This window comes from Chelonia mydas, chromosome 3, assembly GCF_015237465.2.
Source record: "Chelonia mydas isolate rCheMyd1 chromosome 3, rCheMyd1.pri.v2, whole genome shotgun sequence".
NCBI classification, from domain to species: domain Eukaryota; kingdom Metazoa; phylum Chordata; order Testudines; family Cheloniidae; genus Chelonia; species Chelonia mydas.
In genome coordinates, this window is record NC_057851.1 from 134053110 (window position 1) to 134079438 (window position 26329).

Sequence of the window (26329 nt, forward strand, 5' to 3'; positions counted from 1 at the left end):
GGAATGGGTGACAGGGAATGGATCACTTGATGATTACCTGTTCTGTTCATTCCCTCTGAGGCACCTGGCATTGGCCATTGTTGGAAGACAGGATATTGGGCTAGAGGGACCTTTGGTCTGACCCAGTATGGCCGTTCTTATGTTCTTATTATGTTACTTTTGTACCAGATACCTGCATATATGTACTTGTGTAGAATAATTCTATATTCAAGTACTTGTGCATATCCTATATTGCATGAAATAACTGTTTGTATCTGTATACCTACATGTGGTTTTACATGGATCTTTACCTATAATTAACCCTATTAATCTCTGTCTAAGAAAGAATCATACATTTTGGGACCATATTTTGAAAATGAAAACCTGGGCACTTTTGTGGCAATTTTAGGATTGTGATGTAGTCATACAAAAATACACTTTAAAAACAAAAACGGTGCCAACATCACTACTACGAGGTTCTGATTTAGAAGCAATGTATGCATATTTCTTGGAGGATTTTTTCCAGTTACTTTTTTCTCCCAGGAAAACTTATTCAGAACTCTATGCTGGGCTTTTTTCCTTTTGTCTGTAACTGGATGTAGGTTTGTGGGACAGTTTCTGAAAACCCACAGCATGTGCATTTACTCAATACCAATTCTGGAATGGATTACGTATTCTAACAAATCCACTATTCACAGTCACTAAGGGCCTGGTCCTGGGAATCCATTGCCCCTCAACACATACTTGCTCCCCTCTGGTCTCTGTGTGAGCAGTGAGTGTCTAGCTCCTCTCAGGGTCAAGTGCCAAGTTAGGGATGACAAATACAGTGGCAAACCTGCCTCCTCAAATAATACCCCTGTTCTGCAGTTCTGAATTGTTCTGCCAATAAACTGCCATGCTATTTAAACAAACAGCCTCATTGCCATGGAAGCATCAAGAGCACAGATGGAGTCAAACAGCTATTCTTTGCACTCCTTTCTATTAGAAACAATCACTTAAAATTACAGGTGCCTGAGAATTATCAACATTGTTTATATTTCATTGGTTATATGTTTCCCTTACATCAATAGTGCTTCCCTCTTCAGCCTCCCAAGTGCAGTGTCTTGTCAAGGGTGATAATTTCTGCAAACCAACCATTACTTTGGGATTCTAATAACACTCCCTTGTACACTTTTAAAATCAGGAAACTCATTATAATTTGTATTTGCTAATGAGTTTGAACAAATCAATTGCCAGAGTCATTATTATATGTGTGCACTCTTCAGTCATGAACAACAGCTTTTTATATCATTAATAATCTGCTCATTGATGTAGCTATTGTCACAGTTCTGGCCAACTGTATCTGTATTCCTCTTCCCCCCCAGCAAAGGCACCCATTCCCAGGCTTCCATCTTCCCAGCTGTCTCTCTTGCACAGAGACATGTCCCTCTCTCCTTCCTGACTGAGGTTTTTCCAGGCTGCACAGTTCCTTGCCTACACTGTGAATTCCCTAGCAAGTCAGACTGTCTAAGCAGACCTGCTTTGCCTTCTCCTCTGCAGCTATAAAGAGTGTAATTGCACACCGATATAAGTTACCACAGCTCTATCTAAGCAAGCACAGTAATTTTTAAGGTAGAAGCATTACAGAGAAAACATATTAAAAAGAACAAAAGAACCAATATGCATGCTAATAAGCTTACCATAGACCACTGCAACTCCAGCAAGGGCTCGGGCCGATGAACAGTCCTTCAAACCGCGGAAAGAGATGTTCCCTGTAGTTACAAGTTCATACAGCTTTTGCTCCCCTCCCCTCAGGAATAGGTCAAGCCCCTCCAATTCTTCCAAGGAAGGATTGGGGCCTCCCTTGGACAGAAGATCCTGTCCATTTGCTGGATCAGAAAGTAGGTCCTGACTCAGTTTAAACTCAGGCTATTTATCCAAAAGTCCTTTCTTTGTCTGTTAGTATCTGGACAATCCAGTATGAAGCAGTATACACAAGCCTCTCCAAGGGGTGGTACCTGTCTGGAGGTGACCGCCCTGCACTTTTAATCAGGGTTGTTTTTTTTGCTGGTCTGGCCGAGTGAAGGGACCAGTGCTTTATGGCTGGGGGCGGGGGGAGATGAAAACTGCTGCAAAAGGGGCATAGTGGTCACTGACTCATTCCCTGGGAATTCAGGGTTTGAAAAGGAGCATCACAGGGCCAGGAGCCTTCCTTTTGACACTGACCAAGGCTGAGGTAGGAGGGCTCCAGTGTTCAGCTCTACTCGGCTCCACATGGAAGCAAAGCAGGGTGATGATCAGGGAGTGGGGGGGGGGGAGCCCTTCCCCCCACTTCAGTCCCAGGATAAAGGCAGGAACTAGCAGCAAATCTAAGGGTATGTCTTCACTAGCAATGTGAAGCACAGCAGCGCTTTAACATGGCTTTGTAGTTGCGGCACCAGTGCTGGGAGAGACCGCTCCTAGTGCTGTAAAAAAACTACCCCCATGAGGGGAGTAGCGCTGGTGCACTGATGCTTTACAGCGCTGAAACTTGCAGCTCTCAGGGGCGTGATTTTTCTTGGCCCCGGAAAGGCTCCAGGGAATTACATTGTTTCATAACCCCTCTGGGGTTGACAATGGCATAGCACATGCCTTGTCTCATTTTTAGGTCCACAGATTTCTGGAGTTGGCACCAGGAGCCAGCCAGGAACCCAGGCAGATGCCACTAGAGCTATGGAACCGTGGCGTAGAATGGTTGTCAGTGTGGTGTGGAGATCATTTGCTCCAAGAACATGGCAGGGCTATGAGAGAAGTTTTAATGATTTCATGCAATTTCAGGATCAGGAAGGCCGGTCAGCAATATGGGCCATTACAGAGGAACAGGTGCTGCAGTACATGCTATCATTGGAAAACCATCAATTGGCATCCTCCACAATCTCAAATCACCTTTCTACTGTTACATTCATCAGTAGACTAAATGGTTATCCTGATCCTTGCAGTGGTTTTTTAGTTTGAAGGTTTTGGGGCTGGGTGGTCAAGTACCAGTGGCCCCAGGGTGGATTCCCACCATCCCATCAAAGTTTACAAACTTAGGGATCTTGTGCAGATCCTCGGCAACATATGTCATAAAGGACAGGAGGTGGCCTTGTTCAGGGCTGCATTCTTGACAACATTTGTTGGTGCTTTCAGGATCAGTGAGCCAGTACCTGGGTCCGGTAGGGACTCTATGGGAAGGGCTTTGCAACTGCAGGATATATAATGGCATGAGCATTCAGTGATATTACACTTGCAAAGGTCAAAAACAGATCAAGTTGGCTGGGGTGAATCTGTGATTCTCTGGCAAGGTGGTGAGTCTGGGGTCTGCCCAGTTTGGGTTTTGAAGGCCTACAGCGTTATATGGCCAAAGGGGAAAGGCCCCCTTTTTATGGTGACAGGAGTCCCCTCATAGCATATCAATTTGTTACCGTGTTGAGATGGGGGCTGATGAGGTTGGGGCTGCCAGCCCATGAATTTGGTTCCCACTCATTCAGAATCGGGGTAGCAATGGCAGCAGCACAGCTAGGGATGGGAGCAGAGGCAATCAGGCATTGGCATTCAGATAGGTACCGAATGTATGTAAGACCTCAGGCGGTAAATCAGCATTAATTTGTCGTAATCTCATTACAGATACTGGACGACCAGCCATGCAGACAGTGGTGTGGCTCTGCGGGCACAGTATTATCTTTTGGGCCCATAGGCATGTGTCCAGGTTGCCCGAGGGTTTGGAACTGGGCTTTGGTGATGATGTGATATTCAGTTGGCATGCAAGGAGAGGCATGTTATGGGATCAACTAATACCAATGCTATATGTTGTGCTGGTCCATCAGCGGCCCCCAGATATAATTGTGGTGCATCTTGGGGAAAACGATTTGGGAATGCTTAAAGGGGTGGAACTAATGCTCAGGGCAAGGAGGGACTTGGTGCTGACCCTTTAACTTTTTCCACAAGTTAACATGATTTTATCAGACATGCTTCAGTGCAGGGTCTGGCCAGGGAGTCGTGAACCCCCACCTAGGGTGGACAAGGCAAGGAGGTATGTGAACAGGGAGGTGGCCAAAATCCTTGGGACCATAGGACGGACAGTAATTTCACATCCTGGCATAGTATATGGGGCAGCAGAGTTGTTTCAGGAGCATTGGGTTCAGCTGTCCAACTCATGTGCTGTCATGTTTTTAACTGATATAGAAGATGGCATTAGGAGATGTCTGGGAACCCGACTGGGCGTGGGGAGGAGGCAGCCAAACTAATTGCTGGCACCTCCTTGTGGAGGATGACCAGCGCAAGTACTCCATAGGAAAGGTATACAGTGACTGGATAAATGGCTTGGAAAAGGACTTAAAAAGAGGTGTTCATTAAAGGAACGAATGGGGGGCGGTTGAGGACTCCTATGATTGGTACTGCAGGGAGCCAATCCCCCACTCTTATAGCCCACCTTAACCCTCCTATGAGGCAGGGGTGGATGAGAAGGTCCCAGCAATGGATTTTCTGGAGAGACTGGGAAGGAAAAATAGGAGGAGCTGGTGGAAGCCCCTCACCCCAGGTATGGTAAGGTCCCGACAATGGATTTGCCAGAGGGACATGGATGGAAAAAGAGGGGGAGCTGGTAAAAGACCCCTGGGTAATTATGGAGTAAACATGGGGTTACCTGCACTGTACACTGTTATCTGCCAGACTGATTAAACCCATGTCAAATGTCTCATGTCCTTCTTTTGGCATAGCCAGACAATGTTACAACCTAAGTGAATTTGCCTGATCACTCCCCGCTGTTCTTAGTTCCTAGGAGGCTCTGATTGCCTTCCTCCTTGGAATTACATACAAACCCTGGCCCAGAATAATACAAAAGCTTAATTCAATAAGGTTTAACTTAATTCAATAAATGTTGTCCAGAACATTGCAGAAAATTGCCATATCTGTCACAGCTTTTGTCCATGGTAATGATAAACCCTATTGTACAATATTTACATGCCAGACTGACTTAACCGTAGCTTTTATGGGTTTGCTTTTAATTTTTATTGCAAAGTGCGGGTTTTGGAGTTTAACGTGAAGTAGAAGTTTTAAATGTTTCTATAGTTATTTCTTTGCAATTCTTGTCTCACCAAAACCAATAATAATTAGTTAGCACAGCATTTTTAATCCGAGAGTCCAATGTGCTTCAGAAAGGTGGGTAAACTTTATCCTCATTTTACGGGAAGGGAAACAGAGTCACAGAAGGATTAAGTGTTTTGCAGCTGCAAAACTGAATGTGATGCTGGCTTCACAGTCTGATTCCTAACCCACTGCACAACCTGAATTACTATCAATAAATACAGCTGAAAGTGCAATTCAGTAGCATGATTTTCATTAATGCTACATTCCACGGATAAACAGGCATCAGTAAGAAAATAAATTGGCTTGTAATTTTTATACATCACATTTTAAAAATCTATTACCCACAAGCATCTTTTTGTTCTTTTGGATCCAATCAGAATTTTCTGGTTCAAACTCAGAGCAACTAATGAAAAGTTGTCTGACAGATGTTTCTGTGATCACTTTATTGAGGAAGTGATAAGACATCCTCTTGCTAAGGGAAGAGGTGGAGTCAAGCCACAAAATTCTGATCTGGATCTATGTCTTTAATAGCCTAAGCTTTGCAGCATCTTGGCTCAGCCCATTACAAGGATAAGCCCATTGGCTCAGCCCATTATAAAGAAAGAAACCATTTGCAAGAGTAGGCCCAGATCCTGCAAGTATGTACGTAAGTGCTTACAAGACTACTGTCTTCATATCCAGGTCTTATTTCAGATTTCAAATTTCCACAAAGTTCAGAAGTGTGTGGATCTGGGGTTTTACTTTCGGTAGGTGTCTGCTTTAAGTGTCCTTTGTCCATTGATAGACCACAACTCTGTAAATTCTTCCTTAGTCAACTAATAAATAAACACTGGAATTTTCCTTCCAAATGTAAAGATAATTTTTGTTGATCCAACCAAATTATTAAGTGATTTATTTCCTGGTCTAACTCATGCCAGTTACTACACCAATGAAAAACAGTGAAAATTTTGAGTTTGTTGCTGCATTGGTGTGATACAGGGTTGTTTAAGATCAGCACTGAGCCATTGGTGGGGCTGCCGAGCTAACGTTACTCATCATGAGGTCACCTGAGGGAAGCAAATGTTGCCGTATATTGTCATCCAGCAAAAACATTAAGCAGAGTAAATATCATGAGGTATCAAGGTGATGGCTGAGAAATACTTTTTTCCTAGAACTTTGGAACATACGTCTGCTTCAGTACCTGGTCCTCATGGAGGCCCACATTCTTAGTTCCTTCCAAGATCTTGGCTACACTAGAAAGTATTTTCTAGTGTAGTTATTCCAGCAAGCCCACCTTGTGGTGATACAGCAGGGGTTCTCAAACTGGGGGTCGGGACCCCTCAGGGGGTCGTGAGGTTATTACAGGGGGGGTCGCGAGCTGTCAGCCTCCACCCCAAACCCCACTTTGCCTCCAGCATTTATAATGGTGTTAATTTATAAGGGGGGGAGTCGCACTCAGAAGCTTGCTGTGTGAAAGGGCTCACCAGTACAAAAGTTTGAGAACCACTGTGATACAGCAAGTTCTCCAAAAAAACCGTAAAGAATCACACCTCTAACTGACATTAATGTACAGGCATAGATGTAGCCAAAGTGTAGTTCTTAAGCTCTGCTAAGCAGCCACTAGTTTCTGGTTGGAATTAAGAATAATTAAAAATTTTAAAAAATGTGGCTTCATTGGGATTTACCTATATCCAGTATCAGGAGAATCAGTGTCAAAGTAATAAGGGTTGTAAATCACAGAAGATTTTGGCCCTAACAGAGCTCTGGTTCTCTGAACTCCTTTCAGGAGCTCTCAGCATCAGTCCCTTTACTTCTGCTGGACACAGGGACTTAGAGTTTTCCCAAGAAAGAGGGGTAAAATGTATTTTCATGACAAAACAATATGTTAAGAAAAGTTACTGTAACAAATTCTTATCTATGATCAGCAAAACCTGCAGCTATTTTCTTGGGAACATACTGAGCTGGAAGTCCCCATTCAGTATTTGGAAAGGAGAGGAAACTCTGATTCAAACCATAGACTAACAGCAAATCAGACCGGACATCCCCTATAATCTCCCATCTCATGATAACACAGCAATTTTTAAAATGCTCTTGCCCATCAGCGTACAACTTTTAGCCCCACCTCTGCTGCAAATAAATGCCTCTGAAAATAAGCTTTTCATATCTCCTGGTTTAAGAGACCTGACAGATACAGTGACTGTTTTCCACATAGATTACTTTTAAATATGACTTATTAAGTCACTTTTAAGTCTCCTATTACAATTTTGCAAAATTCCCTCAGATTTCCATTATTATATTTTCTCCCATTTCTCCAGATGGGAATACCAACTGGGTTGTAAGGTAATCATAAAGAAAAAAAAAGTATTTTTGGAGGAAAATGACTACCTATAAATGAGATGTATTTATATATTTTTAGATGCTTGACCCTGGAAAGATTTTAGTTCTTATAATGAAAGGACCAATATTAATACACACACTGCTTAAAAACCTGAATTTGAGGGCTGCATCATCTCTCAATGCTAAAGATACTGGAAACAGTTTTGCATTTAATAAAAGCAGCATCCAGCTACCATTAATCACAGCCAAGTAAGACTTGTCACATGGACATGCTGAGCCTCAAGATTGTAATGTGGGCACTAAGCTGATTTCAATAAAATAAAAAGAATCATGTGAAGTTTTAAATACCATTTAATGCACCTCCCTGTCTTTATTTACTGTTCAATCCCTATATTCAGGCCAAGACAAACCAAAAAGGCAATATGAGCTGGAAGTTTGAACAGATTGAAGTATCCGCATTATTATTTGAAATGGTAGTGGCTACAATGCTTTTAGATTCTCTCATAGGTCATCAAGTATTCTTCTCAGTACCCTGTAGCAGACAATGTGCCCCAATCGTAAGAATCCAGTTGATAAAGCTATTCTCGTCTATACACCAAAAATATGGAGCATGCAGAAAGCAACACGAGGAGGAACCCAGCATTGAAAAGTATTAACTCTGGAGAAATCATGAATATTTGAATCCCAACTGGGATTTTCTAAGGAGGTGATCAAATAACTTGCATGGAAAGGAAAATGACTCCATCACCTTAAGGACAGCTGTTCTGTTGGGAATAGACAGTTTCTCCAGAATATTCACCAACCACCATCTTCAAAAAGTCCTGGTTTGAAAAGTGGTAATGTAAAAAATGCCACTTCTTACTCAGACTAGCTCCATCTGCATATTACTCTGACTACTCGTGCAGAGCCAGTGCAGCTAAGCAGGCTGGATTCCATTATTTCCAGTGCATCAACAACATCGTTTACTATGATCCAACCAGTCATACCTATACACAGAAGGCCGCAGTTGTAATACAGGGCCTAACCTAAAAACAATGAGATTGGACAGATGTTATCAAGGACATAATTAGGCCTGCGGAATCTGGTGATGATACAGAGGGTCTTTACCTGCAGGTGTAGTGAGGGGGAGGGGAAGAGAGGAACTGCCATATCATTATGGACATGGCATTCAGCAGAAACCAAGACATCAAGGACCTGGGGGATGGACCATTGGCTTTTTTCCCACATTGTCATTTTATCCCAGGAAAGGGTAATCTGGCAACAAGAATAGACGGATACAGGAATTTCCATTCACATATAATGCAACCCTACACTACTCTCAAGGGATCACCTAAACTGAATGAGGTGTCAGGCCTTTGTCTCTCTTCTGAGACTGTCAATTCTTGTGGGGATTTCATTGTATTTTTTGTTTATTTTTAATAGGGAAGCGTCTCCCCTAGTAATGTCAGTGAGCCCATCAACTCTTCTCACACACAGCACTGAACAGTCATCAGGTGGTAACAACTTTTGATCATTACTCAGATGGGTGAGATCAGAACTAATGACAGATTAAACACTTTTTCTTGTTACTAATCCCCTGAGTCACCCAGTTCCCAGTGTTTAGCTCTTTACTCTCTGCAGCTTGCCCCTAGACAGCTGTACGAAAGCTCCAGGTAGCCCCTGTGATTCATGCTTTGATTCACTCACCCAGCATTTGCAGAAGAGGAGAAGCAATATGACAGTATTTTCTTCTCAGCCTCTCAGTGCAACCCGTCAGCCTACTGAGATTGCCAGCTCTCTGGGATAGAGACTGCAGCGAGTGCAATGCTGAGCACACTACCAGCGCTTTAAATAAAGCACTGTGTAAAGATGTGGGCAGTCCCCATATGCCCCCTTGTGGGCTAGTTCAGCACTGCAGATGTGGCCCACCTTAATTTCCCCACGTGGAGCAGCTATTTAATTTAATATTTAACAGCCCATGGGCAAGGAGAAGTTGGCACATATAAACAAAATGCCATGTTCCTTTAAAAAAAAATAAGGTTTCAGGTCAGGAATCATTACAATGAACAATTCATCAGGAGCCTGGATCAGGGCTCCCAAACTTACAGTCCACACCCAAGTTCCTGAGTCAAGTTAGGCTTGTCTCCCAGCACCTGGACATGCAACTGCCCAGCTTCTGCTCCCTTCTCTGTGTGGCACCACTTCCTGTTCCTCTTTACATGGATCAGCAACAGGGCAGGGACCGCATCTCCTTTATTATCCCCAGGTGGCAGGCTCCAGTCTGTCCTTTAAAGGAGTAGTACGGTTTTCCTCCCAAAACACTCTTTCACACACTACTTGATAATATTATTAATGTATTCACTACTAAAAGACTACAACAGTTTGAGGTCTTTAAGGCTATCAGGTAACAGGAAAATGATCGAGTTCTGGGATCAGTAGGAAAATTTCCTGACTCCAAGGAATGGAGTTAGGAATAGATTCTCTTTTAAGAGAAGAAATATTCAAACTCCAAATGAAAAGGCACAGTGTGCAGTTATTATTCCAGGTTACAGTTCATATCTGGAGATATTTTGGAGGAGTCAATTAAGAGAAGGTGTTGCTTAATAAGAGTGGTCTCTTGTACAAGTTTTACTCTACACTATATGTACATAAAAGCTGTAAGTATACACACCTCCCACAACTACCACATATATAAAGTTTTATATTACATATAAATAACAAGCTACATTCAAAGAACATTAGGGTTGCAAAGTCAAGCACTCAAAGTTAGGAAATTCCAGAGTTAAGGTTGCATGTGCAACTTTAATTCAGTCCCCCTTGTGCATATGCATTATGATATAGTCATTCATTACATGATCACATACTATTATTCCAAAAATTGAAACAATTGCGAGTAGATAGGATGATGAAGTTTTGGTAAACTCTTCAACAATGTAACCAAAACTGTGTAGTAACACAAATGAGACTGTATATACATTGTATTTTCTGGATAAGGAAAAGAGGAGCGGCGTCCTCTCACTTTCCCTTAGACTCTAGAGGAGCCATTTCTAATGACTACCTGTGCTCTTCATCCTCTCCTAACATCAATGCCTCAAATTGTGACAACTCTCACTTCTGGATATCATTAATTCCCAAGACAACCAATGAGGTTTCTACAAAAAACATACCTCCTATGTGGGGGCTAACTGCACCATCTGTCTGCCTCTCTTACAGCTTTTGCTGACTTGACAGCAAAGCACATGCCATGGATACCAAATGATAAGTCCTGCCTGGTGATCAAAATGTGCTACTGTTAGATTAGCATAAACATGTTTCCACTTGATTATCACATACTCATGTCGTGTTTCACCTGCATTGTTTAGAATAAACTCACATTTTTGTGGCCAGCGAAAGGAAAGGATGCAACCCAAAGCAAAATCTACTCATCACACATTTGGGGTCCCAACACAGAGTACCATAGAGCTTTCAGGCTCGACTTTTTCCAAACCCATGCTTTTGTTCAGTCCACACTGCTCTGGACAGTGTGGAAATAGTCACCTGCAAACCTCATTGTATCTTCAAATGAAACTAGTTGTTCTTGACATCTCAGTGCTTAGTTTGTACACAGTGTTTGGATATGACGGGAAAACCCCATTCAATCCACTAATTCCAATGACAAAAAAGTGTGGATGCCCTTCAGTGTAACAGAGAGTTTTGAGGTGAAGGTTGGGCTCTACCAGACATCAGCACTTAGTCCATTACTATTCATAATAGTGATGGACATCAGAAGTAAGCAAATCCAAATGGGAGATAGTACCAAGTTGATCTATGCAGATGATATTGCCCTAATGGCTGACAGTGAGGTAGATTTAGCCCAGGTGATTGATGCCTGGAACAGGGAATTAAAACTATGACCCCAAAATGAGTAAAGAAAGGACTGCATTCATATGTATGACTCATACAGAACCAAGCCAGATAATATCGACATAGAGGGCAAGTGCCTAAGTATTATGGGGGCTGGTTAACAGCAAATGTAGATATTGACAGAGAACTGCAAACAAGGTTGCTGAGCATGGGGAACTCTGCACAAGATAAGTGGAGTGATTTATGATAAATGGATGCTCAGACTATTTAAGGGACAGCTGTATAAAACCATGGTAAGACCAGCTCTTCTGTACTGATCAGAGACATGAGTGAGACAAGAGAGAGAGGTACTTGAGAAGAGCTGAAGCCATTGAAATGAGATGTTTAAGGGCTGTGAGAGGTGTGACATTGCTGGGCCACATGTGCAAACGCATCATCAGGAGTGAGAGCAAGGTCTGTGTTATCAGAAGAAGCTGCAAGAGATGAGGCTGAGATGGTACAGGCACATATCAAGGATGGATGACAGGAAGGATTTGAGACTAGAGTTTGTGGGTGGGGAACAAGAGGAGGCCAAGAAAACAGTGCTTAGACTGTGCATGGGAGAATTGAGTGAAAATGGAACAAGCATTGGATAGGCACGCTGGAACAGACTGATCTGGCAACCCAGCCCCAGGTAGATGGGAAAAGGGGAAGATTATCAAAAGTGACATTTTGCTTACTGTACATCCCAGATTAAGATTCACTTCCAAATGGAACTGAAAAGGAACTGCAACTGGGCATACCCATCTGAGTTCCTATGGTTCACGTTGGGTCTCAAAGATTCCTAGATCAATGTTGATTCAATTATTATTTATTTGTATTGCAGTAGGACCTATGAGCCACAGTCATGGAACAGCAGCACCTTTTTGTACTAGACACTGTACAAACACAGATTCAACTCTATGCGCAGCATAGCATGTGCATGTTACTATTTACCTCCATTTTTATGATTTATCACACTCACCACCAATGGTATCTGAGCACTATATATTTTAGATCTCCATAAATGTATACGGTGGTTTACCATAAAGGCTGCATGGCACCACCACATCCTGTCTTAAACAAAGATGCCATGTTATGATGATCTATGAAGCCTTCAATATGAATATTGCCAAAAGAAAACCAATTACTGCGTTGCATCACCTGCAAAGTATCAATGCTTCTTTTTGCCCAAATCCAGATCTGAACAGCTAGACTATTCCATTTGCTTGTTATGTGCCTTTGGTTAAAACAAAAATGATCTCAGTGCTCTTCACAATCTCTGTGATTCATATGTCATATTTCCTACATTTATTTCAAACAAATTTTTATTCATTCACAGCCCTAGAGATGAACCCTGCGTTATGCAAATCACTCATCTCCTATCAATTTCTGATATTCCAATGAACATTAGTTGAAAATACACTTAGAATTTTTGGTGTGATGAGAGCTTTGTTGATTGTGGAAATGATTAAGAGGCAGCTAGATTGGCAGCTTCATTCTCACAAGGCATATTAAATCTAAGGAGACAATAATACCAAGCCCCCTCTTTTTTCCTTATCCCTTGCAAGACTTTCTTTCATCAAAACGTTAAGGCAAAAAAGACATAGCAACGACTCAGATCTGTATGTTTTGCTGCATTATGTACCTACACAAATTAATGCTACAAATGAAAACAGATTAATAAGATTATTTTCACTTCACCTTAAGAGCATAGCAGAACCACAGCAGCTACCAGTCATTATTTTAGATTTGTGCCTTCTGAAAATTCAAGCCCTGTGATTTTGAGCTTCACTGCTAAGCACAAAAGCTTATTTGGACTCTTAGAAATGGCTAAATTGAATTTTAGAATTGAAGATCAAGCACTCAAAGCTTCAAAAGGGGCTTTGGGGATTCATCCTCAGTCACCATCTTGGATACTTATGTACAGAACTACAACAGCATGCTTGGAGCTATTGAAACTATAAACATGATTGAATCTCTGCCACAAAGAGCTTACAATTCAACTGCAATGTAGAGATTTCAGTTGAGACACAAACAATGCATTGGCAGAGAGTGCAATTTCATGGCACTGAAGTTTGATTTTTTTCAATTATTATTTCAAGGTTATCACTGAGGGGCTTTATAGAAGATATTTTTCAAGAGAGATTTATATGAAGCAAACTGCTGTGTATGAGACGCCAATTTCTGCGACTGCTTTTATAGTTAAGCATTAGCTATATAGTAGCATAGCATATTTGACATACATGTTTTTCCACTGGATTCATTCTACTTCCAAAAGTTCCATTAAAAGGAGTTCATGAGAAGTGCAGGATTGAATCTGTAAGCTTCCTCTGATGGAGCAAAACTAAGATGGCAACGAGAACTTTGCAGATCCCAGGGGAACCTGTCAAAAGCGTATCTTAGTCTAACAACGTTATAAAATAATTGTTAGCAGAGAATACAGCACTAATCAAGGTATGAGTTACTCTTCTCTGAGCCCAGTAACATACTCTACAGAGGAACTTGTATGGAGATATGCCATATTATACTAGATGCCCTAAATTATCAGTCAAAGTACACAGGCCCTGTACAAAGTATACACAGCATTGCACCATAATATGGGAAATGGTAACAAATGTGTGATATCAATCATGTATTTTACAGCATAACCGTCAGATTTTCCAGAGGTCTGAGGGGTGGAACATATTAGCACATTAAAAACAATGGGAGCTGGACAATACACAAGTCAGCTAGAATGTCCTTCATTACAATGTGGACTCCCAATACCAACTGGACGCTGGCAAGCAGGCTAGCATCTTTCTCTGCACAAAGGCTTTGGGAAACCGTAAGTGCTTGGTGCAGGCCAACATGTGTCTCCTCACCACTTTGTGTCTTTGTGGAACCCAGAGTACCATGAGGCATTAATGTACGTCTACAGGAAGTTCATGCATTAGGAATGTGCTCTATATACACTTATATAAAAGTGTATTAGTCTATTAGTCTGTATTAGTCTATTATCCCTTACCATATTTGTTGCTTTGACCGACTGCTTAGTTACTACAAACCAGGTGCTGCTGAGCAGTGTGCATCAGTGATGCAGATAGGCACTGTCAAGAACGCTGGGTGTGTTAAGAGGGTTACACAGAAAGATCATTTAAAGATGTATACACGTACACATTATATATATATATATATATGATTAACCTATCAGATAAACTGTTTCTGTTTTCTATATACTTTTTAAAATAAAATTACCTATTTTAATTGAAATTAGGAATCTCTCATTGCTTTTCAATCCACTGTGCTACATATTATTGCTCCATTCCTGTCATCTTCCCCATTATTTTGACATTTCTTTGTGTGGACCCTGAATAGCAAACTGGAAGGGAAGAGGTCAAATAAGCCAGACACTCCTGTAATCCCCTCAAGAGATTTGGGGAAATTTCCATTAGCTGTTAGCAATGTAGGACCAGTGACATGATCTGGCAGTTCTACTTCCATCCAGCGGTGGGCAATGATCCATACATACATTCGCTAGCCGATTAGTTACAAAAATGAATACCACCTTTTGTTTTGTCTAGATACAGAGATTTTTAAGAGTAAGTGTTGATGATTATGAAATTCTCAAGATTCGAATGAGGTACTACACCTAATACTTTTACAGCATGTTAGACACTATACAAACATGATAAAAAGGCAAATCTCTGCCCCAAAGAGCCTATTTTACATGGTCTATCTGGTTGAAGGTCGACAAAAGGCCACAAGCAATACAGTATATGTCAAGTTTACTACAAAGGCATTTGAAAGGAGCTGTCCACTTGTGAATGAAAACTGTGTAATGATGCACAACTTTAAGGGAAGCATTTTCTGAATACTTTCTATATTTTAGCAGCAAATTACAATTTCAGATTTGGGTACAGCACACAATAACTGTATTGGAAATCCAGAATGACACAAGGATTCTATCCTTTTTGTACTGCTCATTTTCACATTTAGTGCATTAAACACCTTCATTCTTAAAATCTGGTTGCTCCTGCTGCAGAATTTCCAGTTTGCTGCAGAAAACCACCATTGATTTCAAAGGTAATCTAGCAATTGAGAAGTGTGGACTTTGCCTGGAAGACAGATTTTACTCTATTCTCATGCTTCTGAGAAAGACACTATCATTCCTGAGCTGCTACTAGAGGCAGAAGATCTCATCAGAAAATTACCTGGTTCTCAAGTAATGTGGAAAATAATCTTGAATAAGGGTCTTATCTGGCACGGAGAAATACATCTTAGGACAGGTGTATAAAATAAACATAAAAACTGCCATGTATTTGAATAAGGAGAAAGAAGACTGGAAATTATCTGTTAAAATGAAAAACAGCCTCTTCTTGCAGAGAGTATAAAATATCTGTATCTTTTTATCCTCAAACCCAAAAAGCTATGTAAATTTAACAATATCAATATATGAAACTATAAAAACTACCATCAGCAACCTCACTGGACAATTGTTTAACCGCATACTAACATTTTAAGATAGGGAAAGAAAAATAACATTCAGTGGAAACTACAGGGGGATAATTAGATAGACAGAATAAACAGCAATTACCCGAGTTGGAAGCTGGCCAGGATCACTGCTCTTGCTAGATGTGCCATAGGATGTTTAATGACCACAAGCACCACTTACTGCAGCGCCTTGGCCTTACACCCAAGTACTAGTCTGACCCCACTTAGCGTGAGATATGACAGTATCACAGTACAGTGCAGACAGTGGATTTTTTAGGCATGTGATTTTTACCGCTGTTTCTCACAAGGCTATCAAAATGCACCTCAATCATTTGGCTGATCAATATAATGTGACCACTAATGGTTAGTGGGTAGCATGAGTAAAATGTTAGAGAAGGAAATGTCCTGAGGCAAACTTCCTGTAATTCTTTCAGCCTGGGTCCCAGTAGGAATTTGCCAAGTATGCTATTTTTAGAATGCTTTTATTCCTCTTCAGTGTTTGGATACAAGTATTCATAATTTGCCCGATCATTTCTCTCACACACTTTATAACGTATTAAATTGTTAACTGTAGTTGTTATTTGCATAATAAGAAGTACAGTTTCATCTTGATTCAGAAGAACACACATGTGCGTCTTCCCATTAATGTTAATAGAGGTTAGGTGCAGATGAGTCCCTATACACTGGCCAGCATTGCTGTTATATATTTCTGTTTTCAGAGGTTTATAATCAGCTGTGAAAAATTTGTGGACTGAATCTTGGCACACAAGGTTTTAGCCCGGGAGCAGATTTTTCCACAAAACTAGGACGTAATGGGATTAAATACTTTGGAATCCATGGACCAAATTCAGCTGTGCTTTAACTCCACCGACTTCAATAAAATTACACCACACATGCATTTGGCCCTTAAGTATATAATATCACACACACACACACACACAGAGTGTAAATGCATATATAGTCTATATTTTCACATTCTTTGTTTTCAAATTACTTGAAAAAATCTGTTTTAAAACAGATCCTGTGAGATAATATAACAAATTTGCACTTAAAAAAAAAAGACCAAAAAAATGCAACAAAAACAATGGTTTTGTGCATAATTAAATAATGATTTGATGTCAGCCCCTCCCCCCCCCCCCCCCCACACTATGTGCTTGTTCTATATGAGCACATGAATGTAATGTTGGCTAATTGTCCTTTTGTGCAAAGTTTACATGCTGATATAATCCTGCATTTGATGTTTTATTATCACAGCCATTTGTAATTATTATACATTAAGAAGTCCCCTTCATTTGAGATATTTAGTAGCACAGATGTTGTATGTGTAAAAATCTTAAAGGATTGCCTATACAAAAATGACAAGCTACAAACACAACATTCTATATCAAAATCAAATGCAGATACAATTCTTGATTTGGAATTTTGCTAAACTGTAATGCTTTTAAAAACATTAAGTGGGTATAATCAGTTATTTGACATTATTCTAAATAAAAGAGAACGCCATTTAAAGTAATATTTCACTTGGTGTTGTCATGATCAGTAATATGCAATACAAGTAAATGAAAATGAAAAACTCACTCTTGCATTTTGATAGCATAACTGTAATGTTATCACTTAAGGACTTAATCCTGCAAACAAGATTGCACTTGCTTAACTTCACGTAAGTGAATAGTTTAATTGGCTTCAATGGGAATGCTCTTATGGATAAAGTTAAGCATGGGTGTAAGTGCTTGCACTACCGGGGCCTAACTGTGGTAGACCAACAGCTCTAGCCTGTCTTTATAAGTCAGTTGAAAAACCTTCCTCCATTACATTGTGACCATCATTCTGGACTGTATTCCAGAATTTGTCTTCTATTTTTACAGCTTCAATTCATACTGAAATTTACAAGATTATTTAAAGACTCCAAGAAAAGCTGTGAAATCTTCTTTGTAGTGACAATTTTCAATTTCTTCTTTTAGCGAAGTGTCACTGACCAGTTTGAGAGGTTTGGAAGCTTCTTAGTATGTTGCTTTGCAAACACCTATGTACTGTGAGAATGTGGGCAAGTGTTGCTGTGAAAACCTGATGCATGGATTTTAGAAAATCCAAAATGGTAATCAGGATTTTATGGCTAAATCCTAATTTTTTCATTCTGTGCATGTCAAAATATAGTTTTCTATAGTCTTTCCTTTTGTGAACTAAACAGCCATACACCGTACTTTAAAATGTCAAATGAATGATAAATTGTCTTATTCAATTATGACAATAATATAAAAATCATTTTAGGATAATTCTTCATTTCACATAAAGTCAAACTTCTTATACAGGGATATTCAGAGCAAGTATACTGTTTGGTATAAATGGAACTTTTTTACTTTAACCCACACATTCAGAATGAAGGTCCCCATGGTACCATTAACTCTGCCACTTGCTGTCCAATTGTAAATAGGACAACTAGAAAGAGAACCCATCATATTGTATGTCAATTTTACTGTGAAATCTGAATTTATTCCATTAAGTATATGAAATATTTAAATACTCTGCCCATTCCCAAAGTTAAAACATATTTATTAAATAAATATTTGCCTACTAAAATATGATGGTTCTTAGTTTTAATGGATTGTGTAAGAGAAGACTCTGGGCCCAATTCTCCCCAGCTTGCGCCTTGCAAAGTTATGCAACACCTGTGCAAAACGGCTCTAGAACTCCAACACAACTCTGAGTGAAGAATCCTGGCCTGAAAGTATTTTACATTCATTCACTGTTTTGTATCAAACTGTGGGATTCCTTCAAGGGGGACAGATCTATTATAACATGTAGGATAGATGATTGCCTGCAGCAGCAAAATGTTCTCTGGCCATTTTTTGTCTGAGAGACTGTGGGCCTGGGACAAGATTACATTTGTCAAGGTTTGTTCATTAAATGAATACCCTAGAACTGGCTCTGTGATCTGTTAATGATACCAGAACACAATGACAGTACTTCATGATCTTGTCCAATAATTTCACAGCCCTCAGTAAGTCCAAATATTGTCTTGCAGCCAGCCGCATCTCAAATGACACCTATACGCTCATCATTTGAACATCTTCCCATTGGCCAGGCCATTTCCAGATAGACAACTCCACACTCAGGTTTAGCTATAAAGCAACCCATTAATTTCCACATTTTTTGAAATTAATGAATTTTCTCCCGTTTAATGCTGAATTAATAAATGGATACTTTTGTTGGGAGTAGCAGTCAACATAGCCTGTACAACATTGTACTTTAAGAAATCTGTGGCCACCTAGAGCTTCACAATTGGTAGATCATTATGGCAGAGCTGAGATACTCCTGCTCCATAAACATGAACTCTTAACCCATTCACTTAAGAATTACTATCAGCAGGAAAGGGCCTAGCATAAACTCAAGCAGTCCTGATGCCATCCAGTAGAGGGGAATACTATACATAAAACTTTACTTTTAAGAAGAAAAGGAGTACTTGTGGCACCTTAGAGACTAACAAATTTATTTGAGCATAAGCTTTCGTGAGCTACAGCTCACTTCATCGGATGCATTCAGTGGAAAATACAGTGAGGAGATTTATATACTTAGAGAACATGAAACAATGGGAGTTACCATACACACTGTAACGAGAGTGATCACTTAAGATGAGCTATTACCAGCAGGAGAGTGGTGGTGGAGGGGCCTTTTGTAGTGATAATCAAAGTGGGCCATTTCCAGCAGTTGACAAGAACGTCTGAGGAACAGTGGGGGGTGGGGTTACCAACTTAATTATATTTTCATGTGTTCAGTCATTTGCATCCACAGAAATGACGATACTTTGAACAGCGGGAAAAATATAATATGTTTGGGATGGAGGTTAATATTGGGTATTGAAAGTTACTGGAATAATATGGGATAGAGAGGATTTGGAGGAGGAACAATAAACTCTGATTCTTATAGTTTTAAGACAAAAAATTAAGATGAACTTGTGTAAATGAACAAACCTCCTTCATAGGACTTGCTGTTATTTCCACTGGAACCTGTGCTACTGACGAAAAGGTACCTTATTTTAATATAACTTTCACAAGTATGATTGACCATTTCTTTACAAGTAAAAAAAAATAATTTTGGAAATAATGTCCCCTATAAGTAAACTGTAGACATAGGTCTGGACCTACAGCAGTCATAGAAAGACAGAGAAGGTAATTAAGATGAATCCATTCTTGGGAACCCCACACTCTACATGCTTATGGGAGAAAAAGGTCCACTTCTCAGAGGCCATTATTTGTATGTTATTTTTTCTCTTTTAAACCCTGAATGGTTTTTATCCATTCTTAGGAAATATCTTTGACTGCACTCCTCCTTTTCACTGTTCAAAAGACATCCCAGAAGTTATATATTAAGATATATAGAACATTTTGTGCTGCTCTACATGATGCAAATTTCTGCAAATATTTTATGTGATGGGTGCACCTTCTCCACTACAGAACCTATGCAGTTATTAGCCATTTTACAGTGTATCTGAAGTATAGGTTTGAACCAAGATCTACTTTAAAGGAATTCTACAGTCATTTGATAGCATGAATGAAAACAAAGAAAATGAAAAGGATTTTGCTAGTCGTTTTAAAAAAAATGGAGTGGATTTTTGCACTTAAGAAAGAGAGACGCTAACAACATTCATTAGGACCATCTACGAAGGGGGCAGATGCTGTGAAAGCTTTCATGGTACCGCTCAGTCCTAGCCTCAACATCTTTGTTTTTTCCAGAATTCACCTCTGTTGGGCAGAAACTGATAAATGCAAATTGGTGTCAGTAATTTAGTGATAAATATCCACCAGGTACAAGTAGTTAATATATTTTAAAAAATGAAAATAATGATATTGACTACATATATGAACAAATAAGACAGATAAATTTGCAGTTGTACCACTAGACTGAAACAAGGCACAGCAACCCTCATGCTTCTGATCATAAGTTGATTTTCTCTGGGAGTCAGTAAATAATTTTCATGTATGGTACTACAACACACACATGGCATTGTGGGATGGAAGGTTCACCTTCCTTTGATGCTGCTGATATGCCAGTTCTTATGTTAAGATACTGGACTACATAGAGAACCAAACTCAGTGCACCTGTAGCCTAAAAACAGATTTACAAATTAGTTTGAAATGAAAATGTGGTGCATTAAAAATATTGCCACCTACCTATAATTGCCTTTCCCTGCAGTAAATCTAGTATTGCCATTGCTTAATTTACTGGACTATCTAGAAAAGCCTTTGAGTAAATTCCTTGCAACGCATAGCAGAAACACACCCTTTTCCCAAGAAGTCCAGTTTTCAGTGGATTCATAATATAGTCAATTCTTTCCCAGATCAGATGACTATGTGGATTTCTTAGAATACTCAGGTTAAGTACATGACTGGTGTCCAAGAACCCCGTTGCACCACCGGTGCTTTGAACTGTATGAAATTCACTTTGAAGCTTACCAGAAAAGACACTGGGAATCTTGGAAAGAAAACTTTTGACTGTACGAATAGAAATCCCATTTTTCTCATCCTGCATCCGTGCTATGACATCTTCCATCTGAATATAAAGAAAAAATAAAACCAGCATTATTTCCTAGCAGAAATCTATTCTCTGAAAACCTTAATTCAGCCTCTCAGAAATGAGGGCCCGCTACCTTTATTTGACTTTTTTCCCCAATATTTTCATTTTTTATTTCAAGAGGATAATAAACCACAAGAACAACATCAATGAAATGAGAATTTGTGCTCCAACAATACTTGAGAGAGGAATGCTGAGGCATAGCAGGGAGATTTCATTCTAAAGAGATTACAACCATTATTAGAGACATAGTCTCACATTCTATTAATGTTATTAATATTACCCAATATAAAAGAAAACAGTAGCTTTTAGAGCATCTAAAGCAGCTATCTAAATTCCCCCCTCTCCCAAAAGATTCCAAAATGGTGTCTGTGATAGTGTCATTCACAAGTGGTTTAGATGTTGTAAAAGCTTTTTCCTCCATTCAAAAGCCCCAGTCCTGACTTAAATGGAAGTTATGAGTTCTCACTTTCTTGCATGAAAAGACCCATGCAGTCTTTTTGGTGATTGAGGACTGTATCAAAAAGGCTATTTGAAACTAAAATGAAGCCTTTAAGTCAATAGCATCCTATATTCCCACTTCTTTCTTGAGATGAAAAGAAAGAAAGGACAAATGTTCGTGGTGGGATTTGCCTCCCACTGAGACAGTACAGCCAGAAATGTGGATTGTTTTCTTGGCCAGCCAGCTACCAGGAAAAGTCTTCAGCCCTTTTGTATTATTATTTTGGGTACTTTTATTGTATTAGCTAATTTATGCCTGACTAGATTTTACAAGCCAACTGGGCCTGCACTTGTTCGAATTCAAGCCAAAACCAAACTTCTGTTGGCTACAAATGAAAGCATGAGCAAGCCCTTTTATCAGGGACTCATGACCAAAATCCTGATAGGCTGATTAGTGGATATATTATATATGGAATAAGATATTCTAAACTTTATTCTGATATATAGTAAACATTAATAAAGAAATACAAGTTAGACAAATTCTCTCTGTATATATTTTAAAAATATACAAATGAAATAATCCAACTAATAATGATTTTACCCCTGTACAGTCCTTCATCTTCATTAGTAATAGAATCCAAGCTCCATGGAAAATCCTTGGTTCTCTATGTTAAAGTACATTTTAAAATTTTTGATTACAGAGAATACTTGGAGACCCATTTACTGCAAACGCACGTGGATTATATACGGACAACTCAGTTAAGAGCACATAGGTCCAGCTGTATAGGCAAACATATGTTAATTTACAATGTATATCTTGTGTGTGAAGTGCACAGCATGATGTGGAAGACTAAAAATAATGCTTACAACTTTAGGTTACTCAAAATGTAACTCCAAGGAATGGAGATATTCATTATATTTATGAAGAATAAATGAAGTCAGTGCATGATCTTTGGATACACATTCTTTAAACTAAAATTGGATATTAAGAACTGACTAAGGAAACTGAAATAGTGTGACAAATCACCTGAGAGTTGGAATCTGGCCCTGCATTTACTATCTAAAGAATAAAGAAGACCCTTCTTTTACTGAAGTTAATGGGAAGGTTACTGTTAACCTCAATGGCAATCCTGAATGAAAAAAATGTCTGTCGGCTTTAGCATAAGATTTTCATTTCAGATTAAAGATCCATTTCCGACCATGGGTACATAGGTCTCCCACTGAAGTAACTAGGACAACTAGAGCAGAATTTGGCCCTAGGATGGTTCTATTGAATCTGCCTCAGAGGACTCTGCAATGTGTTGTTACACTTCAAGTTCAGAAATGAAGATCCCCTGTACAAAACCTAGCTGAAGCTCTAAATATCAGCATTGTGGACTGACTGACTTAATCAGTATGCATTGATTATAGTCTAAGTGAGTTTGGATGTTCTGAAACTAGGTATAACAGAACACCTGCCTCCTAATTAGTTACAACAGAGCTGAGGTTTCGTGCATGTGCTTAGTTGGATTAGAAAGCCTAACTTGTCTCATCTCACAACAACAGCACAAAAAATGGATTTTTTTTTAGACAATCACTGTACAATATTATAATCACTGTACATATCACTGTACAATATTATAAGATCTCAGAATGAAAAGTAGAAGAAAATGCTCGGATTTAAGCCTCCAAAACATCTAATTCAATATATCTCAGTACATAGCTCAATTCCGAGTGTGTTTAATTCTTTTTTCCCCCCATTTTGCCTGTTTTAAATTCAGCAAATGTATAATCTCTTCCATTGCAAAACATTATGTCTTCATTTAATTATATTTGGGAAACAGTCCTCAAGGCATTTCTTCTCAGTTAGTCATCAACATTGACTCAAACAATACAAAGGATAGAACAGCTTAATTAGGGAGATAAAAATAAATCCTCTTCTAATTTTGATTGAGAAGTCTAATCTGGGAAACACAAGATGTCGTTTGACATAGTAGCTTGCCTTCCTGATGTGTCACAGTTTGCTGCTCGGTCATCTGACTTGATGGTCAAAAGTGAAGTATAAGCTGCTTTGTCTTGCCTCTGTAGTAGCTTCTTGCTGTTCCTTTATTATCTGCCTATCTGTTTAAACCAGACTAGCTTTGACAATGTATTGGGATTTATTAGTCTTAACCTTTATTTAAAACAAAAAACAAAAGCTGGGGTGATGGGTTCTCAGGTTCTCACCTTTCTAGAGGTGGTGTTCAATACAGTAAACATTTGTCACAGTGTAAGATGGAATGGCAGACAAGGTAACACTGAAATACCTAGTCACATTACATGTAAGGGAGAAAATATCCAGCAATTTGGAAAACAGCAATTCACACCAGGTATCCATGAACATATTGTTATCGGTCTCCCCCTTGCTTCCATCTCCCAAATCTATATTTGAGGGAAATAGGTCCAAAAGCAGCACTCCATATTCAGGCAAAAGTCCCAGAGGTCAGCCAAAGTTTTTTCTGTGTATGGGATGCAAACTTGGTCCCCATATTTGAAGCAAAATCTATCTACACACTGATGGCCACACTCATTGTACTTGAAGCTTTTCAACTTCTAAAAGAACTTTAAAAAAAATCTTTTATAATAATTATTACAAGATCAAACACGTATATAGTGTTTTGGTTTGGTTTCCAATAACATTAAATCTCAGTGAGGGTGGCACTACATATTATATATTGTCTCCTTCCCGTTTTCCTCTGGTCTGGCTCTTTATGAATTTATGAAAAGATTGAAAGTGTGAGGGTTGAGACAAGCAGAGGCCACGACAGAAGATGAATGGACATGGAAGTACAGAGACCCAACTATGCTTACATTAAGGAAGCAATAGCCACCTTTTATTTGTACTGTGTAGAGGTAGATGAATAATTGATATTTCAGTTCACTGGCAGTCACAAGCACGCACATGCACACACACACAGATTCAACCTGAGTTGAAACTAAAATGTTTAGGAATTTTTGGTGAATTGGGAAAGTCAACAAAAACGATGTTTTGCATTGAACAGAACATTTAGTTTCTGAATATTTTAACCCCCTTTAAGAATAATAAAAGCAAAGAAAATAAAGGGCTAGGTTCAGAAAAACAGAGGACAAGATAGTTGTAGTGCAGTTTCCCCCTCCTCTTATAACAGATAGCCTAAAGGTTAGGACACTTACTTGAGATGTAGGCCATGCAAGTTTGAATCCCTGCTCTGGAGCAGGGACTTGAACCCAGATCTCTCTTCTTCTGGGTGAGTGCCCTAACCACGAGGGGGGGAAGGATGAGATGAAAGCACACTCTTTGAACTCTCATGGAAATGATTAACCTCTGCATGTTAACGTAGCAAGATGGAGAAACAGGGTACTTATAGTTCAATTTTAAACCAAAAGGTATCCTTAAAGTAAGAGTTTTAGCCTTTATTCATACCAATGCTGTGCTGTGCTCCCATCAGATCTGACAAAGAAGAGCTGAGCTGATGCAATGTTTGGATGAAAAATCTTTAAGGAACACCTACTGTAGGTGTTGTAGAATGGGGCAATGGTCATTCAGTAGGGTCACTCTCTTCCATCCTAGTGATTACTGATGCTGAGCCAATGTGCGCATCTGCATGGCACAGTGTTGCCTTTTGGATGAGATGTAAAACCAAGCATTTATCAAGATATCATAACTCTTTCCTAAGAAAAAGGGTGTTAGACCTGGCATGCTGGAAAAAAATTCAGATACACCACTATTGTTATCTTCCTAAACATCATCTACAGTTTCCACTGAATACAGTGTAGCTCACTTCCTGCTCTAAGCTGCCGGGCTATGTTGTGCACTGTAAAACAAAAACAAATGCATTTTAGCAGGGAATGTTTCCTCCACCTAATTCAAAGGGTTAGTTTAACTTTTAATGCTTGCATACTGCTTTGAGACCTTTGAATGAGAGTTGTATAGAAGGGCATTTCTACTGAAATCCTGCAGTTATTAGTACATCAAAACACTCATTATCTTGAGTGATTAGGGACTGCAGGTTTTCAACTAGACCAGTTTTTTTGCTTGAAATAAAAACTGTAGATTTAAATACATAGGGACTTATATCCAGTTCACTGCAGGTGACACATGAAAGTTGTTACAACTAGAACTAAGAAAGCCATTTTTAAGTTGACACTGAAGAAAATATATGTAATTAGAATGTACTAGATGCTTGACTCAAATTGAACTCCTGGAAGAGTTTGTTTTTTATTGCTCTTACCAAAATTAGACTTGGAAAGAAAATTATGCCAACAGTATGGTAGAATGAGTGCCCCATGAGAATTATTTGCAAAAAGAAAAGGAGTACTTGTGGCACCTTAGAGACTAACAAATTTATTTGAGCATAAGCTTTCGAGAGTTACAGCTCACTTCATTGGATGCTCATGAAAGCTTATGCTCAAATAAATTTGTTAGTCTCTAAGGTGCCACAAGTACTCCTTTTCTTTTTGCGAATATAGACTAACACGGCTGCTACTCTGAAATGAGAATTATTGAGATTTTGAAAACTTTTCCCAGCCTGAATCAGGATGCAAAGTAAAAATTTTGAAGATTTTCATTAACTGATAATCTGCAAAAAAAATTTAGGTCAAGACAATGAAAACATTTTGTATGGATAAT

General features: G+C 39.3%; 1 protein-coding gene across 8 annotated transcripts in view; it reads right to left on the reverse strand.

Annotated features, from left to right (window-relative positions):
* Positions 1-26329, reverse strand: part of RGS7 (regulator of G protein signaling 7) — a 416293-nt gene that overhangs the window by 186691 nt on the left and 203273 nt on the right. For 6 of the 8 annotated variants that reach the window (XM_037895306.2, XM_037895308.2, XM_037895311.2 and 3 more), the window contains exon 3: positions 21144-21240. The exons of 1 other annotated variant lie outside the window; for it this stretch is intronic. In XM_037895306.2, coding sequence (XP_037751234.1) covers positions 21144-21240 — 97 coding nt within the window. Of the gene's footprint in view, positions 1-9066; positions 9199-21143; positions 21241-26329 lie in introns of those variants that run through there. One more of the 8 variants, XM_037895312.2, reaches the window with a different exon arrangement.